Source organism: Xenopus laevis, chromosome 2L (genome assembly GCF_017654675.1).
Source record: "Xenopus laevis strain J_2021 chromosome 2L, Xenopus_laevis_v10.1, whole genome shotgun sequence".
NCBI lineage: Eukaryota > Metazoa > Chordata > Amphibia > Anura > Pipidae > Xenopus > Xenopus laevis.
In genome coordinates, this window is record NC_054373.1 from 21,977,648 (window position 1) to 22,004,384 (window position 26,737).

Genomic DNA, 26,737 nt, shown 5'->3' on the forward strand with positions numbered 1-26,737 from the left:
GATTGCAAACTGAAGAGCTGCTGAATTGAAAGCTCAATAACTCAAAAAACACAAAAAAAAGGAAAACCAGTTGCAAATTGTCTCAGAATATTCCTCTCTGCATCATACTAAAAGTTAACTTAAAGGTGAACAACCTCTTTAAAGGAAAACTATACCACCAACATGAAGATAGTTTACATCATATTAAGTGGCATATTAAAGAATCTTACCAAACTGGTCTATATATTTAAGTAAATATTTCCCTTTTACATCTTTTACCTTGAGGCACCATTTTGTGATGGTCTGTGTTCTGCCTCAGAGATCACCTGACCAGAAATACTACAACTCTAACTGTAACAGGAAGAAGTATGGAAGCAAAAGACAGAACTCTGTCTGTTAATTGGCTCATGTGACCTAACAAGTACGGTTTGTTTAGTTTGTTTGTGTACACTGTGAATCCTATGATTCCAGGGGGCGGCCCTTACTTTTTAAAATGACAATTTTCTATTTATGATTACCAATGGCACATACTACTAGAAAAGTATATTATTATGAAAATAGTTTATTTACATGAAGCAGGATTTTACATATGAGCTGTTTTATGCAATATCTTTTTTATAGAGACCTACATTGTTCGGGGGGGGGGGTATAGTTTTCCTTTAAGCAGTCAAAAACAGGCAAACTATGGAGACTTTCCTTACATTCCAAAGCCCCAGTCCTTCTCAGAGTCATTCAAATGGCTCAATATCCTAAATGTATACTGGTTATCAACACTCTATGCACATTGGGCTTGTGAATCAAGCCATTAGTAGTGATGGGGGGCGAATTCACGGCAAATTCCCTCGATTCGCACCGGCTAATATATTCGCAAAATTCGCCAGCATTACCACTTTTGGCCACTTTGCCGATTTACTAACGGGCGCAGGCAAAATTCGATAGCGAAGGAGATAGACGCTATCGCTGATTCGCACTCTAACGCCAGGTGACTTCTCGCTCTATCGAATGGATGTTACTCCGCAAATTCATTAAGATACATATTTTACTGAACGTTACCTCTTTGGCCAGACTTGCCTTCGCCAGCTCAGACCAGGCAAAGTGCATTGGAGTACAACATCCTCAATCTTCAGTTACTACATCATAATTTTTGAGTGGAAAAGTCCAAAAAACGCTGGGACTTTTCTGTTTTTCAGGGTGATAGGCTGCAAAAGGCATACATTTTTTTTTTGGGTACCCGGTTTCCCCCATATATTTTCTAACATATGGAACATTATTTTAAAGTGGGCTCATGTGTATTGCAATAACTGTATTGACTTTATTTAGGTTCCCTGGACATGTGTAGTTATCAGTGGAAACGTAATGTATTAGCTGCAACATGTAACATAAAGACGTCCATTCAAGTCTAAATTTCCCACCCTATGCAAATTAGCCTGAGCGAAGTCCTGTAACAAAGTAACGCTAGGCAGATTTGAACACTAGCGTTTCTTTGCTTTGCTCGCATTATCGAAGTAATGATATCGAAAATTCGCCAGTGGCCGATGCCCAGGACGAAACTTCGCATTTTAGAAAATTGAGAGTGAATTTTTGGCTGGCGAAGTGTTGCGATGGCTACGAAGCCGTTGCTGGCGAATTTTCGCCGGTTAGTAAATTTGCCCCCTTATATTCGTGGGTGTTATATGGACATTCACAGTTGCTTCTCATTTACTGCAGATGCAGAGGCTCCTGAATATGATGGCGACATGTCCAGTAACATCAGACACATTCAGACTGATGCTGAGCCAGAGGAGGACACAGAGGATGGGGCTCATTCCACCTCTTCCAGTCTTCCATTAGATTAAGTACATTTTAATGATATAATTCTCTTTGTGAATGTAGGGCAGGATAATATTCGCACATTTGCATTTATACTAAAAGCAATCATTCTCATGCACAAACATGCTATATTTAAATTAACACACCGTAAAAACTCATTGCCCCACAAAAGGAACCTTATCCCTACTCTATTGAATTCAGTGTACATATCATTTAATTGTAGCATCCCCCTCACTGGTACTGATTGTGAGCTTTCTTAAAGGGGAACTATCGCGAAAAAGAAAATTTAATATAAGCTTCATCATACTGAAATATCATACTAAATATCTATTCAATTAAATATTCTGTATAGTTTCCAAAATAATCAAGTTTATGTTCACTATTCCTCTCTCGGCATCTGTTTCTCCTCATTCTGTCTTCATGCAGGAGTTGGGTGTCAAATGTATAATCCAATATGTCTTATAGGGGGGCTCCTTTTGCCTAAAAGATGTATTAGAGCTCACTGTATTAAAATCACCACACATCATGTCTCTCTACATGCAGAATGTGTGCAAAAGGCACAAATCAGTTATTTGGATTCAGTTATTTGAGTGAGCTCTAATATATCCGCTAGGCAAGTAAACCCTCCTATAAGATATATCGGATCTAACTGTCAATAAATATCTGACACCCAAAAAATGGACAGTTAGATCCAATATATCATATAGGGGGGGGGGGGTTGTCTTTCCTAGCAGATGGCTTAGAGATCACTCAAATAACTGATTCCAGAATAAACAAAATAACCGCCTTTTGCACAAATTCTGCATGTAGAGAGACATGATGTCTGTTGATTTAAATTAGGGATGCACCCAATCCAGGATTTGGTTCGGGATTCGGGCTTTTTCAGCAGGATTCGGCCAAATCCTTCTGCCTGGCCGTACCCTTAATTTGCATATGCAAATTAGGGGCAGGGAAGAAATATTAAATTGATTGCATTTAGAAAGTTTCTTATTTCAGTGTGCTGAAGCGAATATTAGATTTTCATTTTTGCAATAGCTACCCTTTAAAAGGGCTGTTCAACTTTTAGTATGGTATAGAATGGCAAATTCTAAGCAACTTTTCAATTGGTCTTCATTATTCTTTTTTTTTTTTAGTTTTTTTTTTTAGTTTTTTTTTTAGGTATTTGCCTTTTTCTTCTGACTCTTTCCAGCTTTCAAATGTTGTTCACTGACCCAATCTAAAAAACAAATGCGCTCTAAGGCTATACATTTATTGTTATTGCTACTTTTTATTACTCAGCCCTCTCCTATTCATATTCCAGTCTCTTATTCAAATCAATACATGGTTGCTAGGGGAATTTAGACCCTAGCTGCCAAACTGTTAAAAAAAAAAAAAAATCAAAAACTACAAATAATAATAAATGTTATACCTAGAGCTGCATTAGTGAATAAATGTGTGATAAGGAATAGTTATGGTAAGGCTTTAATGTACAAAGGCACACAATTAGAGGTTCACAGCACAAAGCAAATGAAGCTACAAAACCCTCCACCTCCCAAGCTTCAAACATCAACATGGTCAAAAAAAATGGATTCAAAAGAGGACAAAAAGCATCAACAAGAAAAACAAACCAGACACCACTAGTTAAACCAGATTGAATAAGTCAGATACATAATAGTTAAAATTGCACGACGGGGAGCAGGTCTGTGATTGGGCAGCTGCTCCCGAAAGGTTCCTGGGAAAGGCCCGAGCATAATTTCCTATACCCCAATAAGACTTGTGTGTCTGTATTTCACAGCTTGGCTCATATTAAAAGGTTTCTGTACAAAGCGTCTCATATTTTATTCTGGCAGGACAGTGAGCGGCATTGTTGAATGATTTAAATATAAAAGCGTCCTTAAAGAAGAACTAAAGCAGTAGCTAGAAATGTTGTACATTATGTTTTGTGCTTCTGTACCAGCCCAAGGCAACCACAGCCCTTTAGCAGTAACGATCTGTGTCTCCAAAGATGCCCCAGTAGCTCCCCATCTTCTTTTCTGCTGATTCACTGCACATGCTCTGTACTGCTGTCACTTACTGAGCTTAGGGACCCACTCACAATATACAGTACACATAGAATAGAAATGTCACAATATAAGGCTGATTAGTAATTAATACAGATAATTACTACATGGCAGCACAGAAACCAGTGCAATTAGCATCAGAATTTAATAATCAGCCCTATAGCATCAGCTTATATTACAGACCAACCTCATTTTCTGCTGGATAATTAGTGATGACCCCTAAGCTTAGCTTCTCAACAGCTGCTCAGAGCCCACTGAGCATGTGAGTGTCACAGACATTTTCCAAGATGGTGACCCCGTGACAAGTTTGAAGTCCTGGATCATTGCTGCTATTGACAAGCTGAAACTTTAGGCTGGTGCAATAAGTTCAGTATATAAAATATGGCATTTTTAGCCACATTAATTTTTAAGGTTTAGTTGTCCTTTAACAGCATGAACATGCAAGTGAAATGATTCAAGCTCTCATACACTCGCTTCAAGGAAAATTTAGAACTTTATTCAAAGGATTAAATCTTTACCATCATGAAGCACAACTGCAAATGCAAAATGCAGAGCTAAGGGTATGTACCTGTGTTCCCCATTGTCCATGACAGTCAATGTGTATAGGTCATGCCTCAATTAGGAACACCCCGTACCCTGAATATGTATGCAAAAGCCAAGAAACGCCCATGTATGCATGTATAACCTTACCATGTGCATGGAACATCCCCCCTTTCCCTCTATATTAGCAGAATGTAACATCCCCCTTTCCCTCTATAGGCAGAATGGAACATCCCCCCTTTCCTCCTATAGGCAGAATGTAACATTCCCCCTTTCTTCCTATAGGCAGAATGTAACATTCCCCTTCTTCCTATAGGCAGAATGTAACATTCCCCCTTTCTTCCTATAGGCAGAATGGAACATCCCACCTTTCCTTCTATAGGCAGAATGCAACGTTCCCCCTTTCTTCCTATAGGCAGAATGGAACGTCCCACCTTTCCTCCTATAAGCAGAATGCAACACTCCCCTTTCCTCCTATAAGAAGAATGAAACATTCCCCCTTTCCTCCTATAGGAAGAATGAAACATTCCCCCTTTCCTCATATAGACAGAATGCAACACTCCCCTTTCATCCTATAGGCAGAATGGAACATTCCCCATTGCTCGTATAGGCAGAATGGAACATTCCCCTTTCCTCTTATAGGCAGAATGGAACATTCCCCTTTCCTCTTATAGGCAGAATGGAACATTCCCCTTTCCTCCTATAGGCAGAATGGAACATTCCCCTTTCCTCCTATAGGCAGAATGGAACATTCCCCTTTCCTCCTATAGGCAGAATGGAACATTCCCCTTTCCTCCTATAGGCAGAATGGAACATTCCCCTTTCCTCCTATAGGCAGAATGTAGCCTCCCTGTGCCCAGTATTGCCTGCACACACCATACAATATAAGCTGAGACAATGTTCTGTGCACTATTGTAGATATTATGGGCTTGCACACTGAAAATAATTGATATATTCATACAGGGGGTATTGTAAATGATTCTTTATATTAATTTATTTACAATGCATTCACATATGCTGCATATAAAGAATCTTTTTACAATACCCCCTGTATGAATATATCAATTATTTGAGTGTGAAAGCCCATAATATCTACAATAGTTTATATGTAACCAGCACATGGAGGTGGTTTGGGTTTTTTTTTTTTTTTTGCACAATGCACCTTGTTTTATTTTTGTATTTTTATATAATTAAATTGCCCATATCTTGCTTTGAAATGTTCTGGTACAGAATGGTACAGAAGTAAAAGAATCGCCATGTCTTCAATACTATAATGATTTTCATTGGTTGAAATAAAAACGCACATGCCTAGAGGAGAAAATGTTACAAGGAAACTTACGTTTTTTTTTGTATGTATACAGTTAATGATGGCTCTATTTACACTTATTATTATTATTATTATTATACACGTCCCTGGAAGAGTCCATTAGTGAACAGAAACTGCAATGCTTCTATCAATCCTTCTCTTTTAAAAAATATATTGCTCTTCTACAAAGCAGATACTGTTCAGTTGCGTAGGTAGCGTTGCCCGTATTCCCTCGGCGTAATGGGAAGTAAAGGGATAATAATAAGAGTTAATCCACGCCCAGTGCCTTCAGCTGTCGCTCAATCTCTTCGTCCGAGATGCCTTTAGATTTGGCGGCAGATGTAGATGGTAGACCTTTGGCTGCTGATGGGGCTTTTGCCATCTGTAAGAATCAAGGAGAACCCAATAAACAAACATGATTTGGAATACACGTGCCATGGATTTATATACATAGTCATGATACAAAGCTAATTAAAATTAATTCAGATTCACATTACATGGCAGCTTAAAATCAGTGCAGTCTGCATCAGGATTCCCTAATCAGCTCTTTAACATCAGCTTTTCTGATTGATTATTTCTGATGACTCCTACGCTTAGCTTATGTATAAATGCCCAGAACTCACTGAACATTTACAGTGTCACAGAAACTTAAAGCGGTGGTTCGAATTTTAGTATATTATCGAATGTCTATTTCCAAGCAACTTTTCAATTGGTCTTCATTTTTTCTTTTTTTTTTATATAGTTTTTGAATAATTTGCCTTTATCTTCTGACTTTTATCAGATAGGGTCACTTACCCTATCTAAAACAACAAATGCTCTGTAAGGCTACTAATGTATTGTTATTGCTACTTTTTGACTCCTTTTTCTATTCAGTCCTCTCCTATTCATATTCCAGTCTCTTATTCAAATCAGTGCATGATTTCTAGGGTAATTTGAACCCTAGCAACCAGATTGCTGAAACTACAAACCTAAATAACTCAAAAACCACAAATAATAAAAAATTAAGACAATTGCAAATTGTCTCAAAATATCACTCTCTACATCATACTAGGGGGGGTTATTTAGCTCCGAATTTATCTCAGTATTTCTAAGATAAAAATCCGAACAAATCCGAATGGACCTTATTTATCATTTTTGGACCTTTGCCTGAAAAGTTCAACTTTTTTGGACTTTTCCGCAAAAACCATGAATTTTTCAGACTTTTCGGGCAAAAATCCCCAAAATCATCGTATATCGGTACTGACAGCATCACAGACACTGGCACCTTCCCCATTGACTAATACAGAACCCCGAGAGCTTTGAGATGCCAGTTTTTTGGATACTGAGTTTTCATACCATCAGACTTTAATAAATCCGAAAAATTCTGATTTATTTAATTTATTTTTAAGGTACGAGAAATCTAACTTTTCTGATTTTGGGTACTCAGAGCTTAAAAAATAACCCCGTAACAGTTAACTTAAAGGCAAACAACCCCTTTAAAAGATGGCCTAACAAGACCCAAGATGGTGACTTTCTGTGGACGAGGCCTGGATCATAACTGATATAGAGCTGCTGCAGGACCTCTCTGATAGAAAGTTCAGTATATAAAATACATTATTTACCGTTATTCATGTTAGGCTTAAGTTCTCTTTTAAAGCCAAGAGAAAGAGGATGAAATCCCTTTAAACCTGATGGGCTAAAGCTCACCAAACCATTCTACAGATATGGGACCTGTTAGCCAGAATGTTCGGGACCTGGGGTTTTTCGGATAACTGATCTTTCCGTATTTTGGATCTTCATACCTCAAGTCTACTGGAAAATCATGTAAATATTAAATAAACCCAACGGGCTGGTTTTGCTTCCAATAAGGATTAATTATATCTTAGTTGGGATCAAGTACTACCGTTTTATTATTACAGAGAAAAAGGAAATCAATTTTTAAAATTTGGATTATTTAGATAAAATTGAGTCTATGGGAGACAGCCTCTGTAATTTGGAGCTTTCTGGATAACGGGTTTCCGGATAACGGATCCCATACCTGTCGTAGATTTGGAAATAAACCCTGTTATTATTGTAGTCTCTACTCTTTTAAATGGCAGTCAACTAGGCACAAGGGTCAGGTATCTGGATACGGGAGCATTTGTGCATGATTATTGGATTGGATGATTATTGCACTGACTTGAACCGCAGCATCGGAACTTCTGGCTTTTTCTTTTCAGCTTATCAGCTTTGTTAGCGGCAAAGTAAAAGCCGATGGGAGAAATCAATCACTAGGGGAGGGCAGACATACAGACTCAATCATGTAGTTTGTTCAGACGCAGAACTGAATGATCGATCTGTGCTTGTGACTCGCTTTATCATCTCGTTTTCTGCATGCAACATATTTTAGGCTCTCTGCTTGAATCAATACCCCTTATATCAAAGTCATTTTGTGCCATCCAGCAATATTCCCTGTTGGCAACAAAACCCTCACCAGCTGACATGCTTGCGAGTCCAGCAACACATTATTTGTCCTTGCTGATTTATGAGTCCATTAAAAGAGAACTAAAGCCCAACTAAAGAAGTAGATAGAAATGTTGTACATTATGTTTTGGGCTTCTGTACCAGTCCAAGGCAACCACAGAGAAGATCTGTGTCTCCAAAGATGCCCCAGTAGCTCCCCATCTTCTTTTCTGCTGATTTACTGCACATGCTCTGTGCTGCTGTCACTTACTGAGCTTAGGGACCCACTCACAATATACAGTACACATAGAATAGAAATGTCACAATATAAGGCTGATTAGTAATTAATACAGATAATTACTACATGGCAGCATAGAAACCAGTGCAATTAGCACCAGGATTTAATAATCAGCCCTGTAGCTTCATCTTATATTAAAGGCCAATCTCATTTTCTGCTGGATAATTAGTGACGAGCCCTAAGCTTAGCTTCTCAACAGCTGCTCAGAGCCCACTGAGCATGCGAGTGTCACAGACACTTTCCAAGATGGTGACCCCCTGTGACAAGTTTGAAGTCCTGGATCATTGCTGTTATTGACAAGCTGAAAGTTTAAGCTGGTGCAATAAGTTCTGTATATAAAATATGCAATTTTTAGTCATATTCAAATTTAGGGTTTAGTTCTCCTTTAAAGGGTGTAATTCAACAGCACAGGAATATCTGTAGTATGTTGAATGGACACAGCCTTCTAATTAAAGACCAGTGAGAGATAGAACAAACACAACAGTAGCGCCAAATCAACTCGTACCTTTCCTGAGATTTCAATTCCAATTTCATCCAACACCTGGTTCACGATGTCTTGGCTTTCTTCTTCATCTTCAGATGCATCGAAAATATCATCCAGCGTGTCGTTGACTTTACAATAAATGAAAAAGATCAATAAACAAGAATGCATTGCTTGGAAAGCTGGACTTGGACAATATGGGGTGCAGGTAACATGATGATGCAGGTAGAGGAATGGAATCTTTCTTTAATATCTGGCAATTTGGCCGGCTGCAGTCATAACTTTCAACAGGTTTACAACAGGGTGTATTTATTTCTCTGAAGTGATGGATACAATCATTGGAGAAGGATGGACACAGCAGCTGTACTATTGATATCATATACAGCACAATGTGACTGTCACTAGGTGAAGCATGGACATAGGTATATATAGTGAATTTTTTCGCAGCGGAAATCATGCCCATAGACTTCAATGGGAGAAAAAAAAAAAAAAGGATAAGGATATTACAGAGCAGCCCGTGAAGATTGAACAGATCCCCAGAAAAACAAGAGGGGGAGACTATGATAATATATTATTAAAAAGGGAAGCTTTCTGGATCCATGAGCTAGTTTGTGTGGCACCAAAGGGTCTTAATGGGCAACAAGCCCTGGGTTGTTTTTTAGTCTAAATTGGTTTTTCTCCTCTTTTACTAAACAGCACCTTATGATTTTTATTACAGAAAAATAGACAATATATATCCAGACATTAGGTATAGTCCTGATAAAGTTGATACATAGGTTTCAAATGGTTGAGATAAGGTTTGTTTCTATTTATAGGTGCTGTTACAGTGTATCTGCTGTTCCTGGAATCAACATAAGCAATATGTAACAGTTTTTCATGTTTTGGATTAAGTACACAGAATTTGTATCATTACAATTTGGTGACGGAAAAGGTATCACTACAGTCTGGTGACACCTAGTGGCACAAAATTATAAGGTACTTTTAAATATGTATTTTTTAATATATTTTTAGCCGTGCATTTTTAACCATGTATTTTTATCATGTGAATTTAATTGCACTAAATGCTTATGGCACAACTTGATGATGTCATGATGACACCCATGTTGGGGGGTATTGTGGGTATATAAATTGTTAAATCATCACAAGCACTTTTATCCTTGATAAAGGCCCCAATGCGGACCGAAACTTTGGATCCACGGTGATAAATAAAAGCACGATTATTTATTTGAACTGGAGTGCTGGTCCATCCTTCGATCATTATTTATTATATGTATATAATACACAAAAGCCATAAATATCTTGTAAATTATATCCTTATAAATGGTGAGCTCTGATGTCATCAGTTATAAACGGTGAGTTCTGATGTCATTTCTGTCACATGACTCACTGAAACTTGTGTATTATAATAAATAAAGTACCCCCAGTTGCAAAATATGAGGATATTAGAAGTTACGTCGGAGTTCCATGACCTGTATAAAAACACTCGGCCTTCGGCCGAGTGTTTTTATATGGTCATGAAACTCCTCGGTAAGTTATAATATCCTTATATTTTACAAGAGGGGGTACTTTATTCACTATATAAACAGTGAGTAGTGATGTCATATGACTCACTAAAACTTGTGTATTATAATAAATAAAGTACCCCCAGTTGCAAAATACGAGGATATTAGAAGTAACCTTGGAGTTCCATGACCTGTATAAAAACACTCTGCCTTCGGCCTCGTGTTTTCATATGGCCATGAAACTCCTCGTTAATACTTTATTCACTATATATACATGCATCCATACATGGTGGGCGTTAAACAGATTATCTGGAAAGCAGAGACTTTAAGTGAAATAAAGTGAGTGCCATGAACACCCACACATTCTTTTCCTTTCATATCGCTTTAGCCGCAGACTTTACTGGAATCTCAACTACGCATGAAAGCTGGCTGAACATTAGGGGGAGCCCTTTAGAGAGTAACATTCAGTTTTATGACTTAAATGAAAACTATACCCCCAAAATGAATACTTAAGCAACAGATAGTTTATATCAAATTGAATGACATATTAAAGAATCTTACCAAACTGGAATATATATTTACATAAATATTGCCCTTTTACATCTCTTGCCTTGAACCACCATTTCGTGACTCTATCTGTGCTGCCTCAGAGATCACCTGACCAGAAATACTACAACACCAACTGTAACAGGAAGAAGTGAGGAAGCAAAAGGCAGAACTCTGTCTGTTAATTGGCTCATGTGACCTTACATGTGGTTTGTATGTGTGCACAGCGAATCTTAAGATCTCAGGGGACGGCCCTTATTTTTTAAAATGGCAATTTTCTATTTATGATTACCCAATGGCACATACTACTAAAAAAGTATATTATTATGATAATGGTTCATTTACATGAAGCAGGGTTTTACACATGAGTTGTTTTACTCAGTATCTTTTAATAGAGACCTACATTGTTTGGGGGGTATAGTTTTCCTTTAAATCTCATTCTTTAGGCACAGAAAGCCTCCATCTACATCTACAATACAATGTGGTGTCATATATAAAATCATGGGGTGGGATAAGAACAGATACACTGTATGTAAGGTGTAGCGGAATGTATGTAATGGGTACTCACTCATTTCGTCTGTCATTTCCATTTTCATGTTTTCTTTCTGGAAGTTCTGCATGGTTTGGAGGGTTTTCTGTGGGTCCATTTTTTTGTTTACTGCTTGCATTGTCTGAGAAATAAACATGGTGATTAGCTCCAATCATATGTTTGCCTTTTCTATATCTCGGGTAGAAGCAGAAGTATGCTTGCATATGTATTAAAGTGCCTTTATTAAATTCTTATCGTCTGACATGTTTTGCCTAAAACAGCAGAGAACAACAGCTTAAAGGGATTCTGTCATGATTTCGTTTTTATTTCTAAATTACACTGCAAATAATTCACTCTACAATATAAAATTTCATTTCTGAACCAGCAAGTGTATTTCTTTTTAGTTGTAATATTAGTGTGTAGGTGCATCTCAGGTAATTTTCCCTGGTCATGTACTTTCAGAAAGAGCCAGCACTTTAGGATGGAACTACTTTCTGGCAGGCTGTTGTATCTCCTACTCAATGTAACGGAAGGTGTCGCAGTGGGACCTGGATTTTACTATTGAGTGTTGTTCTTAGATCTACCAGGCAGCTGTTATCTTGTGTTAGGGAGCTGCTATCTCGTTACTTTCCAATTGTTCTGTTGTTAGGCTGCTGGGGGGGAGGGGTGTGATATCACTCCAACTTGCAGACAGCAGTAAAGTGTGACTGAAGTTTATCAGAGCACACATCACATGACTGGGGCACTGACAATATGTCTAGCCCCATGTCAGATTTCAAAATTAAATATAAAAAAATCTGTTTGCTCTTTTGAGAAACGGATTTCAGTGCAGAATTCTGCTGGAGCAGCACTATTAAATATTTTTTTTCCCCATGACAGTATCCCTTTAAATACTGGATAACAGATAACACCATTATGTCCTACAGAGCTTATCTGCTATCTGTCTTTTCTTCTTTGAATAGCTGCCCCTGCAGCTCATTTATATAAACAATAGTAGTGTTTCTGAAGTAAACCCAGCAGTTTTACCAGTGCAGGGCAACACTGCATTATATTTGTCTTACTTTAAAACAATTAATTTTTTTCTTTAAGGGCCCATTTTGCTCAAGAGTCTGTTCTGCTGTAACTATATAGGGTTTGTTCGTCTTTACATTTTTTTAGTATGACATTTACATCGATATTCTATCAATGAAGACCAATTGCAAGTTTGCTAGGAATAGAGGTGATCCTTTTGGAGCTGTTGATAGTTACTTTAGCTGTTGTTGACATAGCGCCGGCCATCTTCATCTGGGAGCTCATAACTTTGGTCTGGGTTGACATGGATGTGACTTTAGAACTGACGGCGTACGTGCGAGTTTTTTGCTTACGGAGCTGTACCAGCTGCTTGGCCAGTACTCTGCATGCATCTTTGTTACCCGTCTTTGCCATCTTCTTTATTTCCATTTCCTGTGAAGCACAAACAGATGAATATTACACGGCATTCTCTTTTATAAAACCTAAGCTTTAGTCTGGTGCCTGATGAAAGTTGATGACATTAAAGGGGAACTCTGGCTTCCAAACCAATATTTGATAAAGAAGCCCACATAACACAAAAACCCCTAATATACCTATCACAGTTTCCTGTTATGAATAAATGCAATTTTCTATGCTGAAATACAACCGTTTCTTCTTTTTCTGTATCATTTGAAATCCTGGCAGGGGGGAAGGGACTAAACATGGAACTACATTACCCATAATGCATTGCATTTAGGGTTGCCACCTGGCCGGTGGTTGATCCCAATGTTATTCATAAGGAAAAAAGATAAATATATAGGAAGGCCGGTATTTTTTTACGGAAAAGGTGGCAACCGTGATTGCATTGTAATGTTCCTGTTCCTTATAGTGATGCACCGAATCCACTATTTTGGATTCAGCCGAACCCCCGAATCCATTGCGAAAGATTTGGCCGAAAACCGAACCGAATTTGAATTAGCATATGCAAATTAGGCGTGGGAAGGGGAAAACATTTTTTTTACTCCCTTGTTTTGTGACAAAAAGTCACGCATTTGCAAATTAGGATTCGGATTGGGTTCGGCCGGGCAGAAGGATTTGGCCGAATCCTGCTGAAAAAGGCCAAATCTCGAACCGAATCCTGGATTCGGTGCATCCTTATTTAAATCATGTGTGCAGGGAATTGTGGATTTGGAGGATGCATGGCTGTTGATATAAAGTAACAGTAGTCAGCCAGCTCAGCAACATAGTCAGACAGATCAGCAGTAGAGCAGGGGGCTAGGCTTAGGGAACTGTTACAAACCATTAAAAATCATGAAAAGTCTGCATATTTTTTAATTGATGTATATTGCAAAGTTGCTCGAAATTATGTTTACTTTTCAAAAAGTTATGTTTGTGTGGAGTTCCCTTTTAAGAAATGCGCAGAATACAATTCCCAACATGCAGCAAAATACAGATGCCACTAGCAAGTGGGGCTCGAATGAGAGGCTCAATAATAGAGGAATATTTTTATCTGGAAGAAAATAATTCTATATCTGATAAGCAAAAAGAAAGTCAGATTCTTCGGTGGTGGGAACCAAGTTGTCAGGCACTCCCCAGTGAATCTAATGCAGGGATTTGGAGTACTTTTCTATCTCAGAGCCTAATATTACTTTATTTACTAGTAGTCCTAGTACTGGTGCAACAGTATAATAAAGTGTGTGGATTGGTATGAGAAATCATGTCAAAATAATGTGCAGTACATTTAGCAGTGCAATGTATAACTGAGAAAATGAAGCAACATGGCAAGTGTGTGCTTCTGCAATTGAAGCTATTCTGGACTGGAGTGTTTTTGTTTTTTTTTTTTTTTTAAAGGAATTGTTCAGTATGAAAATATAAACTGGGAAATAGATAGGCTGTGCAAAATAAAACATATTTCTAATACAGTTAGTTAACCAAAAATGTAATGTATAAAGACTGGAGTGACTGGATGTGTAACATTATAGCCAGAACACTACTTCCTGCTTTGCAGCTCTCTTGGTTTCCACTGATTGGTTACCAGGCAGTAACTGACTTGAGGGGGGGGGCACGAGGGTCATAACTGTTGCTTTTGAATCTGAGCTGAATGCTGAGGATCAATTGCAAACTCACTGAACTTTTCTGTCCCATGTGGCCCCCCTTCAAGTGGCTGACTAACTCAGAGCTAGAGAGCTGCAAAGTAGGAAGTAGTGTTCTGGCTATTATGTTAGACATCCAGTCACTCCAGCCTTACATTACATTTGTGGCTAACTAACTATATTGAAAACATTTTTTATTTTGCACAGCCTATTTACCCAGCTTTTCATTTTATACTGAACTGTTCCTTTAAAGTAGCGATGCACCGAATCCACTATTTTGTTTTTGGCTGAACCCCTGAATCATTTTCAAAAGAATCGGGCAAAGAACTTGGCAAAAACATCCAAAAAAAAAAATACCCATTTGCCTTTTGTGTTATATGAGGCAATGAAAGGGGTGGTTCACATTTAAGTTAACTTTTAGTATGGTATAGAAAGGCTTATTCTAAGCAACCTTCCAATTGGTCTTTATTATTTATTTTTATAGTTGTTTTTTTAAATTGTTTTACTTCTAAATCTTTCCAACTTTCAAATGGGGGTCACTGACCAGATCTAAAAAAAAAAAAACAAATGCACTATAAGGCTACAAATGTAAAGTTATTGCTACTTTTTTTTACTTATCTTTCTATTCAGGCCTCTCCTGTTCACATTCCAATGCATGCTTACTAGAATAATTTGGAATTGCAAAAAGTCTCGGAATATCACTCTCTACATCATACTAATTTAAGGGTTAACAACCCCTTTAATCATAGGCTTTCCTTTTCCTTTAAATAAATACCGTCATGCATTATACAGACTAACAATAAAAATAACATTGAGGTTCTGTAAAATTGACTCTGTGCTTGGCTGCCGAAAGGCAATTTCTTAGAACACGCAAGAAAGGGAACAGGGGGCCGATGTAAACTTTGCCAGAAGTGGGTCATGCAAGAAAAACCCAAATGGTTCCCAATATTTGCGAGGCATTAGACAGATGTAATGGGCGTGCTCGTGTAATAGGTTCTTTGCACTTCAGTAAACTGTGATGTCCTACACTGAAATAAATTGCAAATAAACCATACCTTCCAATAGATAGGGAGCATAACGGTGTCCTTGCTTGTGTGAGATTTCTGTGTTGTTTATATGTTACCCATGATTTAGCAGGAGTCTCAGCTCAGTAACACAACATATAGCCACATATTAGAGGAGATAGCTTTTCTACTCCACTTACCAGCTGTTTTTCTTGTTTCTCCAAGGCCGCACGGTCTCTGGTTATGGCCCTCTGCGTTCCTCTTAACTCCTTATTCTGCTCCCTGATTATATCTGCCAGAAGCAAAAATAGGCTTAGAAAATAATCCTTCCCAACATAGCTCAACTCTAGAATGCCTATGACTGAGTGCTGAGTGGACATGAAACGCGTCGGACTCCGAGTGGGGTTATTGATAAGTATTTTAAAATGTTACAATAAACATATTTTTATTACAGCATGAATATAGAGAATTTTTTTAATTTTTGAGTACAACTCTAGAATGCCTATGATTGAGTGCTGGGTGGGCATGAAACGCGTTGAGCTCCATATGGGATTATTGATATATATTTTAATATGATACAATAAACATGTTTTTAGAACAGATGAATATAGAGAAACATTTTTTTGAGTACAACTCTAGAATGCCTATGATTGAGTGATGGGTGGGCATGAAACACGTTGGGCTCCATGTGGGGTTATTGATAAGTATTGTAAAATGATACAATAAAGATGTTTTTATAACAGCATGAATATAGAGAATGATTTTTTTTTTTTTGAGTACAACTCTAGAATGCCTATGATTGAGTGTTGGGTGGGCATGAAATGCATTGGGCTCCATGTGGGGTTATTGATAAGTATTTTAATATGATACAATAAGTATGATTGAGTGCTGGGTGGGCATGAAACGTGTTGAGCTCCGTGTGGGCTTATTGATATCTATTTTAATATGATACAATATACATACTTTTATAACAGCATGAATATAGAGATTTTTTTTTTTTTTTTTTTTTAGTACAACTTTAGAATGCCTATGATTGAGTGCTGGGTGGGCATGAAACGCGTTGGGTTCCATGTGGGGTTATTAATGTGTATTGTATATGATACAATACATATTTTTATAACAGAATGAATATAGAGAATTATTTTTTTTTTTTTGAGTACAACTCTAGAATGCCGACATGAGAAAAATTTAATGTTTCTTGTGTTCCATTTTCCGCACAACGGGCTCCATGTAAACAGCCGCAATAAAGCTGGAGAACAAATTAAAGCAATTACCGCTCCCCAATGCCAGAATCTGGGGCATTAACATTTACATTTGAGGTAATAAAAAGGTTTAATAGTGTTGCATTCGAAGGTCAGCCCAGTAATCATCAGCGAATGTTGTATTACCTCCCGTAATCATCTTTATGAACCTTGCCGACGTGTAAATATTTAATAAGCAATATTTAAAACATGCAAAAAAAGCTGCAAATGAGAGAATATGCGACTCTCTGCCTTTTTTTCCCCCAGTGCCGTTCATTTAAGACATTGGAATCTGAAGCAAAAGGTCCGGGACTAACTAGTTTCTTACAAGTGTAAATGTATTGATGAGTTTCACTGCAGTGGAAATAGCGTTTGGGTCGGAGAGAATTAAGGAAGAGTCGGAGGATTCGGGAGACACAATAACAGGTTTATTAGAGAGTAACCAGGGTTTGTGCTGGTCCCACAATATGATACACATACTCACAATAAAGCGTAGGGTTAAGGGGAACAGGAACCCTGTGACATTTCAGTACTCATTACTGTATTGTATGTCATTTAGCTAGAAAAAAAAACCTCATTAAGGGGATAACCTGCCATTATAGTCTTATTTATAAAGCAATTACTAAGGGAAATGGAATGGCGTTGAAACATTTAAACAGACATTACGGAATATTACAGCAATAACACATAATGTGCGACATAAACCAGGGGCCGGGAAATAAGGCCCTGAACGGAAAGCCAGAGGGGAGAGCGAGGCTGAATCATTCATACAGTGGGAATACAGGCTGCGCTGGCATGTGTATAGCTAACAGCTACTGCTTGAAGAAAGGAAAAACACTAGGGAGGTGAAAATAATGAATTTAGGAACTTGCTGCATAGCAAGGGAATCTTGGAGCCCCGGGTCAGGCAAAGCTCTATCTTTCAGCTCTGTTTTTCAGATGGAAAGGGGGTAGCTAGTATGGTCTGAATATTTGTACAGCTATGGGATCTGTTATCCAGAAAACCATTCTCCACAAAGCTCAGAATTACAGGACGACCATCTCCCATAGACTTCATTATAATCAAGTAACTCAAACTTTTCAAAATGATTTGCTTTTTCAACCCTATCGGGTTTATTTAATATATAATTATTTTTAAGCAAACTTAAGGTATGGAGATCCATATTAAAGAAAGATCCCTTATCCAGAAAACCCCAGGTCCTGAACATTCTGGATAATCTCAATCTATCTATCCCCAGTAGTAATGCACCAAATCCACTATTTTATAGTCAGCAGAATCACAAATCCTTTGTGAAAGATTTGGGAAAATACCCAACCAAACCCTAATTCGCATATGTAAATTAGGGGAGGAAACAGGTAGATAGTGTTGCATGTCCGGTTGGTTAAAGGACCAGTAACAGCAAAAAAATGTAAAAAAAAATGTTAGTATGCTACGAAAAAAAGACACCAACACATATTAAACTTAAAGTCGCCAAGTCTTTATTAAGAAATAACTTACCGAAACTCTGCTTGCACTCCTCCGGCGTCAAGGTGATGATTCATCGTGCGGTGCTCGATTTCTCATCCCTGGCTATCTCCAATAAGGAAGGCAGGGAGGAGAAATGGAGCAACGCACGATGGATTGCCGATAGCCTTTTCTGAAGAGGAGCACAAGCGGAGTTCCGGGAAGTTATTTCTTAATAAAGACTTTGCGACTTTAAAGTTTGATATGTGTTGGTGTCTTTTTTTTTTCAAACCAATTTTCTTTTTGAAAATTTTTGCTGTTACTGGTCCTTTAAGAAATGTTTATATTCCTTGTTTGTTTGATTGTGTGAAAAGTGAATTTGGCTGAAAAAGGCTGAATATTGTCGGAATACTTGACACTAATTTGCATATGTAAATTAGGGAAAAGGGGGAGAGATAACTGCTTGCTGCACAAGGTTAAGAATTTTTTTCATTCCTTGTTTGTGTGACAAAAGTCATGTGGTTTTTTGGATTCAATTCAGCCAGGCACTTGGATTCACCCAAATCCTGCTGAAAAAGACTGAATAATGGCCGAATCACGAACCAAATCCTGGTGCATCCCTAGTCCCTGCACACCTGCCCATTCACCTATATATTCCCACACTACACAGGCATTGTACAACTCACTTACTGAATTCCCAATAACCCCCTCTACTCTGATTTCACCCCATTCATCCAACAGCACTTCATTAAAGGGGACAGGCGGAGCAGAAACTTTTGCAACATTATAATGAAATAATCCAATTTTTGAAAAATGATTTCCTTTTTCTCTGTAATAATAAAACAGTACCTTGTACTTGTACCAATAATCCTTATTGGAAGCAAAACCAGCCTATTGGGTTCATTTAATGTTTACATGATTTTCTAGTAGACTTAAGGTGGCCATAGAAGATCTTCTTGGAAAAGATGTTTCCAAGAAAGATCGTTAGTTTCAATACAGACTGAATAGTCAGATATACAGGTAGAAACAATAGAATTCTACCTGTATCTGATGATTCAGCACTAACAATGGCCAATGTTCAGGTGCCTTCAAGGGCGCCCGATCAAAATTTTCTGCCCAGCCTGATCGACGAGCCGTTCGATATCCAAGTCTTCTGCCGATATCGGTCGGTTCTTTTCCCACCATACACGCACCGAATATCGTACGATATCATCTGTGCGTCAATGACCACCTTTTAAGGATGAAGATCCAAATTACGGAAAGATCCATTCATTATAAAACATATCTGGCCATGAAATGATAATTTGGGAAATATAGGGGAAAAGGACATTATGATAAACGAGGGAAGCAGAAATAAGTATGGGACTCATACATTCTACGGTTGTTAAAAAAAAGTGCATTTTAAGAAGATATACACCTCACATAATCAAATGAGACACATCCCTTACTCTTTCTATTGGGCTACAAGAAACACTACTGGAATTTCTAAAAAAAATAAAAAGAAATCTGCCCTCTCACTTGAGATTTTGCCTCCTCCCATGGACTGACAACAGGTGGATAGATAGATGGGTGCTTGACTGGGAACAATGATGTGTATGGTAAGTGCTCCTCCTAGGGGGAGTGCCCACATAGTTAAAATGAGAGCATCTTGGTTACACGGTGCAGTAGGTAGTTTTGGGTGGCAGCATTTTGATCCCCCAAATCAGCCTTCCAACGCTTGCAGGAAAATTAGACCTGTCGCTGCAATGGAAAGACAACGGTTTTCTGTTGGACTGACTTAGCCAGGGGATTGATGTGCATCTTATCAAGCGATGGAAAATGATACAGGTATGACAGAGGTAAGTCTGTTTATCATATTGCAGCTGGAAAGTGGGGTCTTTCTTCAACTCTTCTGATTTAGATGGGTTTAGAGAAAAAAAATTGTATCCTGTTTTCTCCCCAGAATGTAGATTTCATTCTCATCGAGACTAATACACAACACTCTACTGTCTGCAGCAAAATGATAACATGTCGTGCCAAGATGTAAAATGTATGATGTACTATTGGGTAAATAATCAAGTTCAGCAATATGTTGTTAATAAAATATCTAATCCATACACATGCTGCAATATCAGGGATATGTACAACATATTACAGAGGTGCAACTCCAATTATCCCAGTCTTTAATGAGACGAGGGCAGTTTTAGTTTAGGGACGGCTGGGGGAGAAGGAGGAAAGAGTCTGCCCTGTTGCCGTAGCCAAATAATAAAAGTAATAAGGATGAAGAGTGGCTCTGGGGTGCATTTGTTTCATTACTGAAATTATTGCAATTGTCGGGGAACTGTCACGAAAATGAAAATTGAATATAAGTTTCATCATAATGAAATAATAAACTTTCTAAATACAATTAATTAAATATTCTGCATTGTTTCTGAAATAATCAAGTTTATGTTCACTATTCCTCTCTCAGCATTCGGTCTTCATGCAGGAGTTGGGTATCAGATCAGTCATTGACAGTTATATCCAATATATCTTATAGGGGGGCTCCTTTTGCCTAGAAGATGTATTAGAGCTCACTCTATTAAAATCACCAGACATCATGTCCCTCTACATGCAGAATTTGTGCAAAAGGCAGTTATTTTATTAGATTTTGTTTGTACTGGAATCAGTTATTTTAGTGAGCTCTAATATATCTACTAGGAAAGAAAGCCACCTCTTTAAGATATATTGGATCTAACTGTCAATGATTATCTGACACCCAACTGCTGCATGAAGACACAATGAAGAGAAAGAGATGCTGAGAGAGTGAAGATAAACTTGATTTTCAGAAACGATGTAGAATATTTAATTGATTGTATTTACAAAGTCTCAAAGTTATACAGGTATAGGATCCCTTATCCAGAAACCCAATATCCAGAAAGCTCCGAATTACGTAATGACTGTCTCCCAGAGACTCCATTTTATCCAAATGATCCAAATGTTTAAAAATAATTTCCTTTTTCTCTGTAATAATAAAACAGTAGCTTGTACTAGATCCCAACTAAGATCTAATTAATCCTTATTGGAAGCAAAACCAGCCTATTGGGTTTATTTAATGTTTAAATTAATTTCTAGTAGATATAAGGCATGAAGACCCAAACTACGGAAAGATCCATTATCTGGAAAACCCTAGGTCCCGAGCATTCTGGATAACAGGTCCCATACCTGTATTACATTTTTGCGATAGTTGCCTTTAAGGAGAATGTTTGAAAAGAACAGGTAACAAACAGCTACCTGCTCTCAGCATGGGCCAGTAACATTCCAGTTCTATATTCCATCCTCAACTGCAGCTGAACTGGTATCGGCCCCAACAATGAGATAAACACGACCCTCAATCACTCAGGGACTGTATATCCTTATGCTCAATCACATCTACAATGAAATAGCCATTCTCAAAGTGATACAGACTGTAGACTCAAAATCATGCTTATTATTTATTTACATATTGTGAAGCACGACCGAGCAGTCTTTGGCCCTGCTGATATTGTTGGACTTCAACTCCCAGCATCCTCCCCCCAGCAACCAAATGCTATCAATGATATACTGGGACTTGAGGGTCACAGCTTGCCCACCTATGCTTTGGATTGATGCTCATTAAGTAAATAAACAGCATTATGTGACTTGGAAATGTAAAAGTACTAACATATCATGGGCAGCTATAGCATTGCTTAGGAAATCATTAAACTAGCGAGGGTGCAGTTTCCAGAAAAATGTCTGCTATTTAATTAAGCAAACTGAAATAATTTCCTGTAAAAAAATCACTCCGAGAGATCAGTGCAAACGAATACTGTTCCCACTCAGTTCCGAGAAGCAGGTTGTTAAAAATATAAGAAACACTTTAACCTACTCACGTTGTCTTATTAAAATGTAATTTTAAAAAAAATATTCATTATAAAACAGCTGTTCAGCTGGGGGACTCCTACGGTATGGGACCGGTTATCCAGAATGCTCGGGAACTGGGGTTTTCCGGATAATGGATCTTTCCGTAATTTGGATCTTCATAATTTAAGTCTTCTAGAAAATCATGTAAACATTAAATAAATCTAATAGGCTGGTTTTGCTTCCAATAAGGATTAATTAATTCTTAGTTGGGATCAAGTACAACTACTGTTTTATTATAACAGACAAAAAGGAAATCATTTTTAAACATTTGGATTATGGAGTCTATGGGTGATGATCTTTCGGAGGTTTCTGGATAATGGATCCCATATAATTGCTGTATAATAAGTGGCTTTGAGTCTACCCCAAATTGCATGAAAATCTGGACACAATAAATCCCATCTTGCATCATAAGATACTGACTATGTTTATAAACTGAAACCCTTTTAAGCTTCTGTCGCAGCACAATGTGCAGAATATTAAGTGCTGGCAAACAGAGTACAGTCATTGGATCCGTTATCCGGAAACCCATTATCTACAAAGCTCCGAATTACGGTCTCCCATAGACTAAATAAAACAGTAGCTTGTACTTCCCAACTAAGATATAATTAATCCTTATTGGAAGCAAAACCAGCCTATTGGGTTTATTTAAAGTTTACGCAATTTTCTAGTAGCCTTAAGGTATAAAGATCCAAATTATGGAAAGATCCATTATCCGGAAAACCCCAGGTACCGAGCATTCTGGAAAACAGGTTGAATACCTGTACAATAACAGGGCCGGTACTATGGCAATGAAGCATAAAATGTATCATGATAGGCTTTCTTTAACCCCTTGCTCACAAAAACATTATGACACGGACAGGACTCAACCAATGACAATGTTTGGGTTTTGGGGATCCTGGAAGAACTAGAAGGAGAAACAAGAAGACAGCATTGTACAAATCAGCACTTCTAGTTAGAGAGAGCCTTTCACTACACTTTGCATGTAGGTAAGTCCAGTGAGTGAGTAATATTTCAGCCCCTGATAATCACCCTGTGTAAGAAACTAAATGAGTCAGACATTCTGATTCTTTTTATGTGCCCCGAATGATGTCAGTCTTGTGACAGTGAAGTCACAGCTCCGTTTCTCTATAACAGACACAACATGTATTCATAGTGACATTGTCTGGAAATAGATAAGGTATCCTGAGCACAACACTGCTTATAACGTATGAACTTGTTTTCCAGATAACAGATCCGGTGGTACAGGTAGGAGACCTGGAATACAGAACGCTAGGGAACTGGGGTGTTCCGGAGAACGGATCTTTTTTTCATACCTTAAGTCTACTAGAAAATCCTGTAAACATTAAATAAACCCAATAGGCTGGGTTTGCTTCCAATAAGGATTAATTATATCTTAGTTGGGATCAAGTACAAGCTACTGTTTTATTATTACAGAGAAAAAGTAAATCATTTTTAAAAATGTGGATTATTTGGAGAAAATGGAGTCTATGGGAGACAGACATTCCGATTAACAGATCCTATACCTGTATATTAGAAGTGTTTTATGTATTCTGCAAAACTCTGCATTGAAGCCTCCGGGAAGTTATTTATATAACCTATGTTAGACCTTCCAAAGCACTACACACAATGATACAGGTAGGGGACCCGATATCCGGAATACTCGGGACCTGGGGTTTTCTGGATAATGGATCTTTCCATAATTTGGATCTTCATACCTTAAGTCTACTAGAAAAATCATGTAAACATTAAATAAACCCAATAGGCTGGTTTTACTTCCAATAAGGAATAACTATATCTTAGTTAGGATCAAAAACAAGGTACTGTTTTATTATTACAGAGAAAAAAGAAATCATTTTTAAATATTTGGATTATTTGGATAAAATGAAGTCTATGGGAGACTGCTTTTCTGTAATTCAGAGCTTTCCGGATAATGGATCCCATACCTGTACAAAGCAACAGTTCTTAATATTTAAATTGTACAGAAAGCGCTTTTGATAGTGTAAGGGATTCTGTCCCTTTATAGAACAACATGTACGAAGTTGAAATAGTTAATTAGTACAGCAGGAGTCCACCAGTGACTAAAGACCTCTCACTAGTAATGATGGACAATTATGTAGAGCTGTGCGGAGCAGACTACTGTAATCACAGTGATAAATGGCATTGCCCCGCACCACGACTGATGTGCTGTACACATGTTTAATTGTCTGCTTGAATTCCGTAAGGATCAGCGTGTGGTAAAAAGGATTAAAGGGTATGGATAGAATTGAACACAGTTACATGTTGAGAGGAAATCATTTGTATTAATGTGTCGTACAGTGTAGGGTATGTCTGCAGATCTCTCTCACTGTGAGACGCGGTGTAAGGACAGGTGTTCTCTAGTGAGAGACACACTTACACCGTTGAGACTGCACTCAGGCCATTCTCATATAGTCTCAGCAATTGCAGATGCTGGAAATTAAAACTCAAAAGAAACCCCACATAAAGAATCATCACACAAAAAACTTGGGTTGTTGGCAGAGATATTGTGTGGGGCCCATGATGTTCCTGAAGGCACAGAGAGAAACTGGCAGCAGGGGGTACAGTACAAACTTACTGAGAGGTGGCACATTGGCAGCAAGAGAAGGAAAATATAGTAAAAGAGTATATTCAATAAAAGCCTAGGGTCGTTGTGCAAAAGGAGAGGTGAGATAAAACAGGTGAGCAGCAGAAGGTAAGGACTTATAAAGTGATAGGGCTCAGACTGGGTGCAAGACAAGGCACAGGCTATGTGTAAGAGGGGAGAGATGGGGCACAATCTGCACCTGAGCAGTAGCCCTTGGGAACCAATCAGTGATTAGCTTTGTTCTGCCAGCTGTAATGGAAACAATGAAAGCACAAGTCTGATTGGTTGCCAGAGGTTACTTCTCAGGTGCAAATCTGCCCCATTGTGTCTTGCAGGCTACAGGGGCACATTCAGTCTGGCTGGGGGAGACAACATTGTGTCTGATTTGTGTACTTTCTGTCTGACTGAACGACAGCCTAGTCTGGGCAAGGGCACACACTGTGTATGGCTGGGAATACTATGAATACACTCACACAGCAATTTCAAGTTCTGAGCAACAAATGTGTTAGGGAAGCACAGTGAGAATGATATATCCTCAGGGGGTGTCTGGGGGAGACTAAGGGTATGGCTAAGTCACAGCATATAGAGAAGGTCTGGGGGAGACTAAGTGGGAGTATAAACAGGGGGTGTCTGGGGGAGACTAAGTGGGGGAATATACAGGGGGTGTCTGGGGGAGACTAAGTGGGAGTATATACAGGGGGTGTCTGGGGGGAGACTAATTGGGAGTATATACAGGGGGTGTCTGGGGGGAGACTAAGTGGGGGAATATACAGGGGGTGTCTGGGGGAGACTAAATGGGGGAATATACAGGGGGTGTCTGAGGGAGACTAAGTGGGGGAATATACAGGGGGTGTCTGAGGGAGACTAAGTGGGGGAATATACAGGGGGTCTCTGGGGGGAGACTAAGTGGGAGTATATACAGGGGGTGTCTGGGGGAGACTAAGTGGGAGTATATACAGGGGGTGTCTGGGGGAGACTAAGTGGGGGAATATACAGGGGGTGTCTGGGGGAGACTAAGTGGGGGAATATACAGGGGGTGTCTGGGGGAGACTAAGTCGGGGAATATACAGGGGGTGTCTGGGGGAGACTAAGTGGGGGAATATACAGGGGGTGTCTGGGGGAGACTAAGTGGGGGAATATACAGGGGGTGTCTGGTGGAGACTAAGTGGGGGAATATACAGGGGGTGTCTGGGGGAGACTAAGTGGGGGAATATACAGGGGTTTCTGGGGGAGACTAAGTGGGGGAATATACAGGGGGTGTCTGGGGGAGACTAAGTGGGGGAATATACAGGGGGTGTCTGGGGGAGACTAAGTGGGGGAATATACAGGGGGTGTCTGGGGAGACTAAGTGGGGGAATATACAGGGGGTGTCTGGGGAGACTGGGTATGGCTAAATAGGGGCAAAGGAAAGGGTCCCAGGGTGAGAGTAGGTGGGGGCATAGGAGAGGGTGTCTGGGTGGTAGAAAGAGGGACACACACACTATTACTACATGAGCCCGGGTAAGGGGGTTCTGGCTGGAATGAAAGGGACATACCATACAAGTCAGGCAGGAGGGGAGCACACGGACGCTGTATAGGTGGGTGAGGGGTCCCAGAGATCCGTTCTAGTTGGCACGGACACACACTGTGCCAGTCTGGTTGATAGACGCCCCAGCGCAGTTTACATAAACACGAAGCGCAAAACAGCACCTTAATCCGGTCACCACAGACAGCAGAACACGAACACCCCCGGGGTACAGCAGTCAGCGCCCAATAGGCAAAGTGCCAGCAGAAGTAGCGGTGTATGGACTTTGTACCCTCTCACATATAACGGCCCCAGCACACTCACCGTCCACGGTCTTCTTCTTGAATAGGGAGGCCATGTCTCCTCTCTGTGTCTCTCCCGAGCTATTTCCTTATTCACAGGGCAAACCAGGAACCGGTCTAGCCGCTGCACCCCACCACGTGACCCACTCTCGGCACGTCACAATCTAGCCCCTCCCAGCCGTGACGTCCTTGTTGCTCGGGTGATTTC

At 39.1% G+C, this 26,737-nt stretch overlaps 1 protein-coding gene across 1 annotated transcript; it reads right to left on the reverse strand.

The window, feature by feature from the left end:
• Nucleotides 1–5,502: 5,502 nt before the first annotated feature.
• Nucleotides 5,503–26,658, reverse strand: chmp2b.L (charged multivesicular body protein 2B L homeolog). The gene is given in 6 exon segments (NM_001094283.1): nucleotides 5,503–6,055; nucleotides 8,898–9,004; nucleotides 11,490–11,592; nucleotides 12,699–12,893; nucleotides 15,738–15,829; nucleotides 26,552–26,658. Coding segments are annotated over 6 exon segments (645 nt in total). The 5' UTR covers nucleotides 26,586–26,658; the 3' UTR covers nucleotides 5,503–5,941.
• Nucleotides 26,659–26,737: the final 79 nt, after the last annotated feature.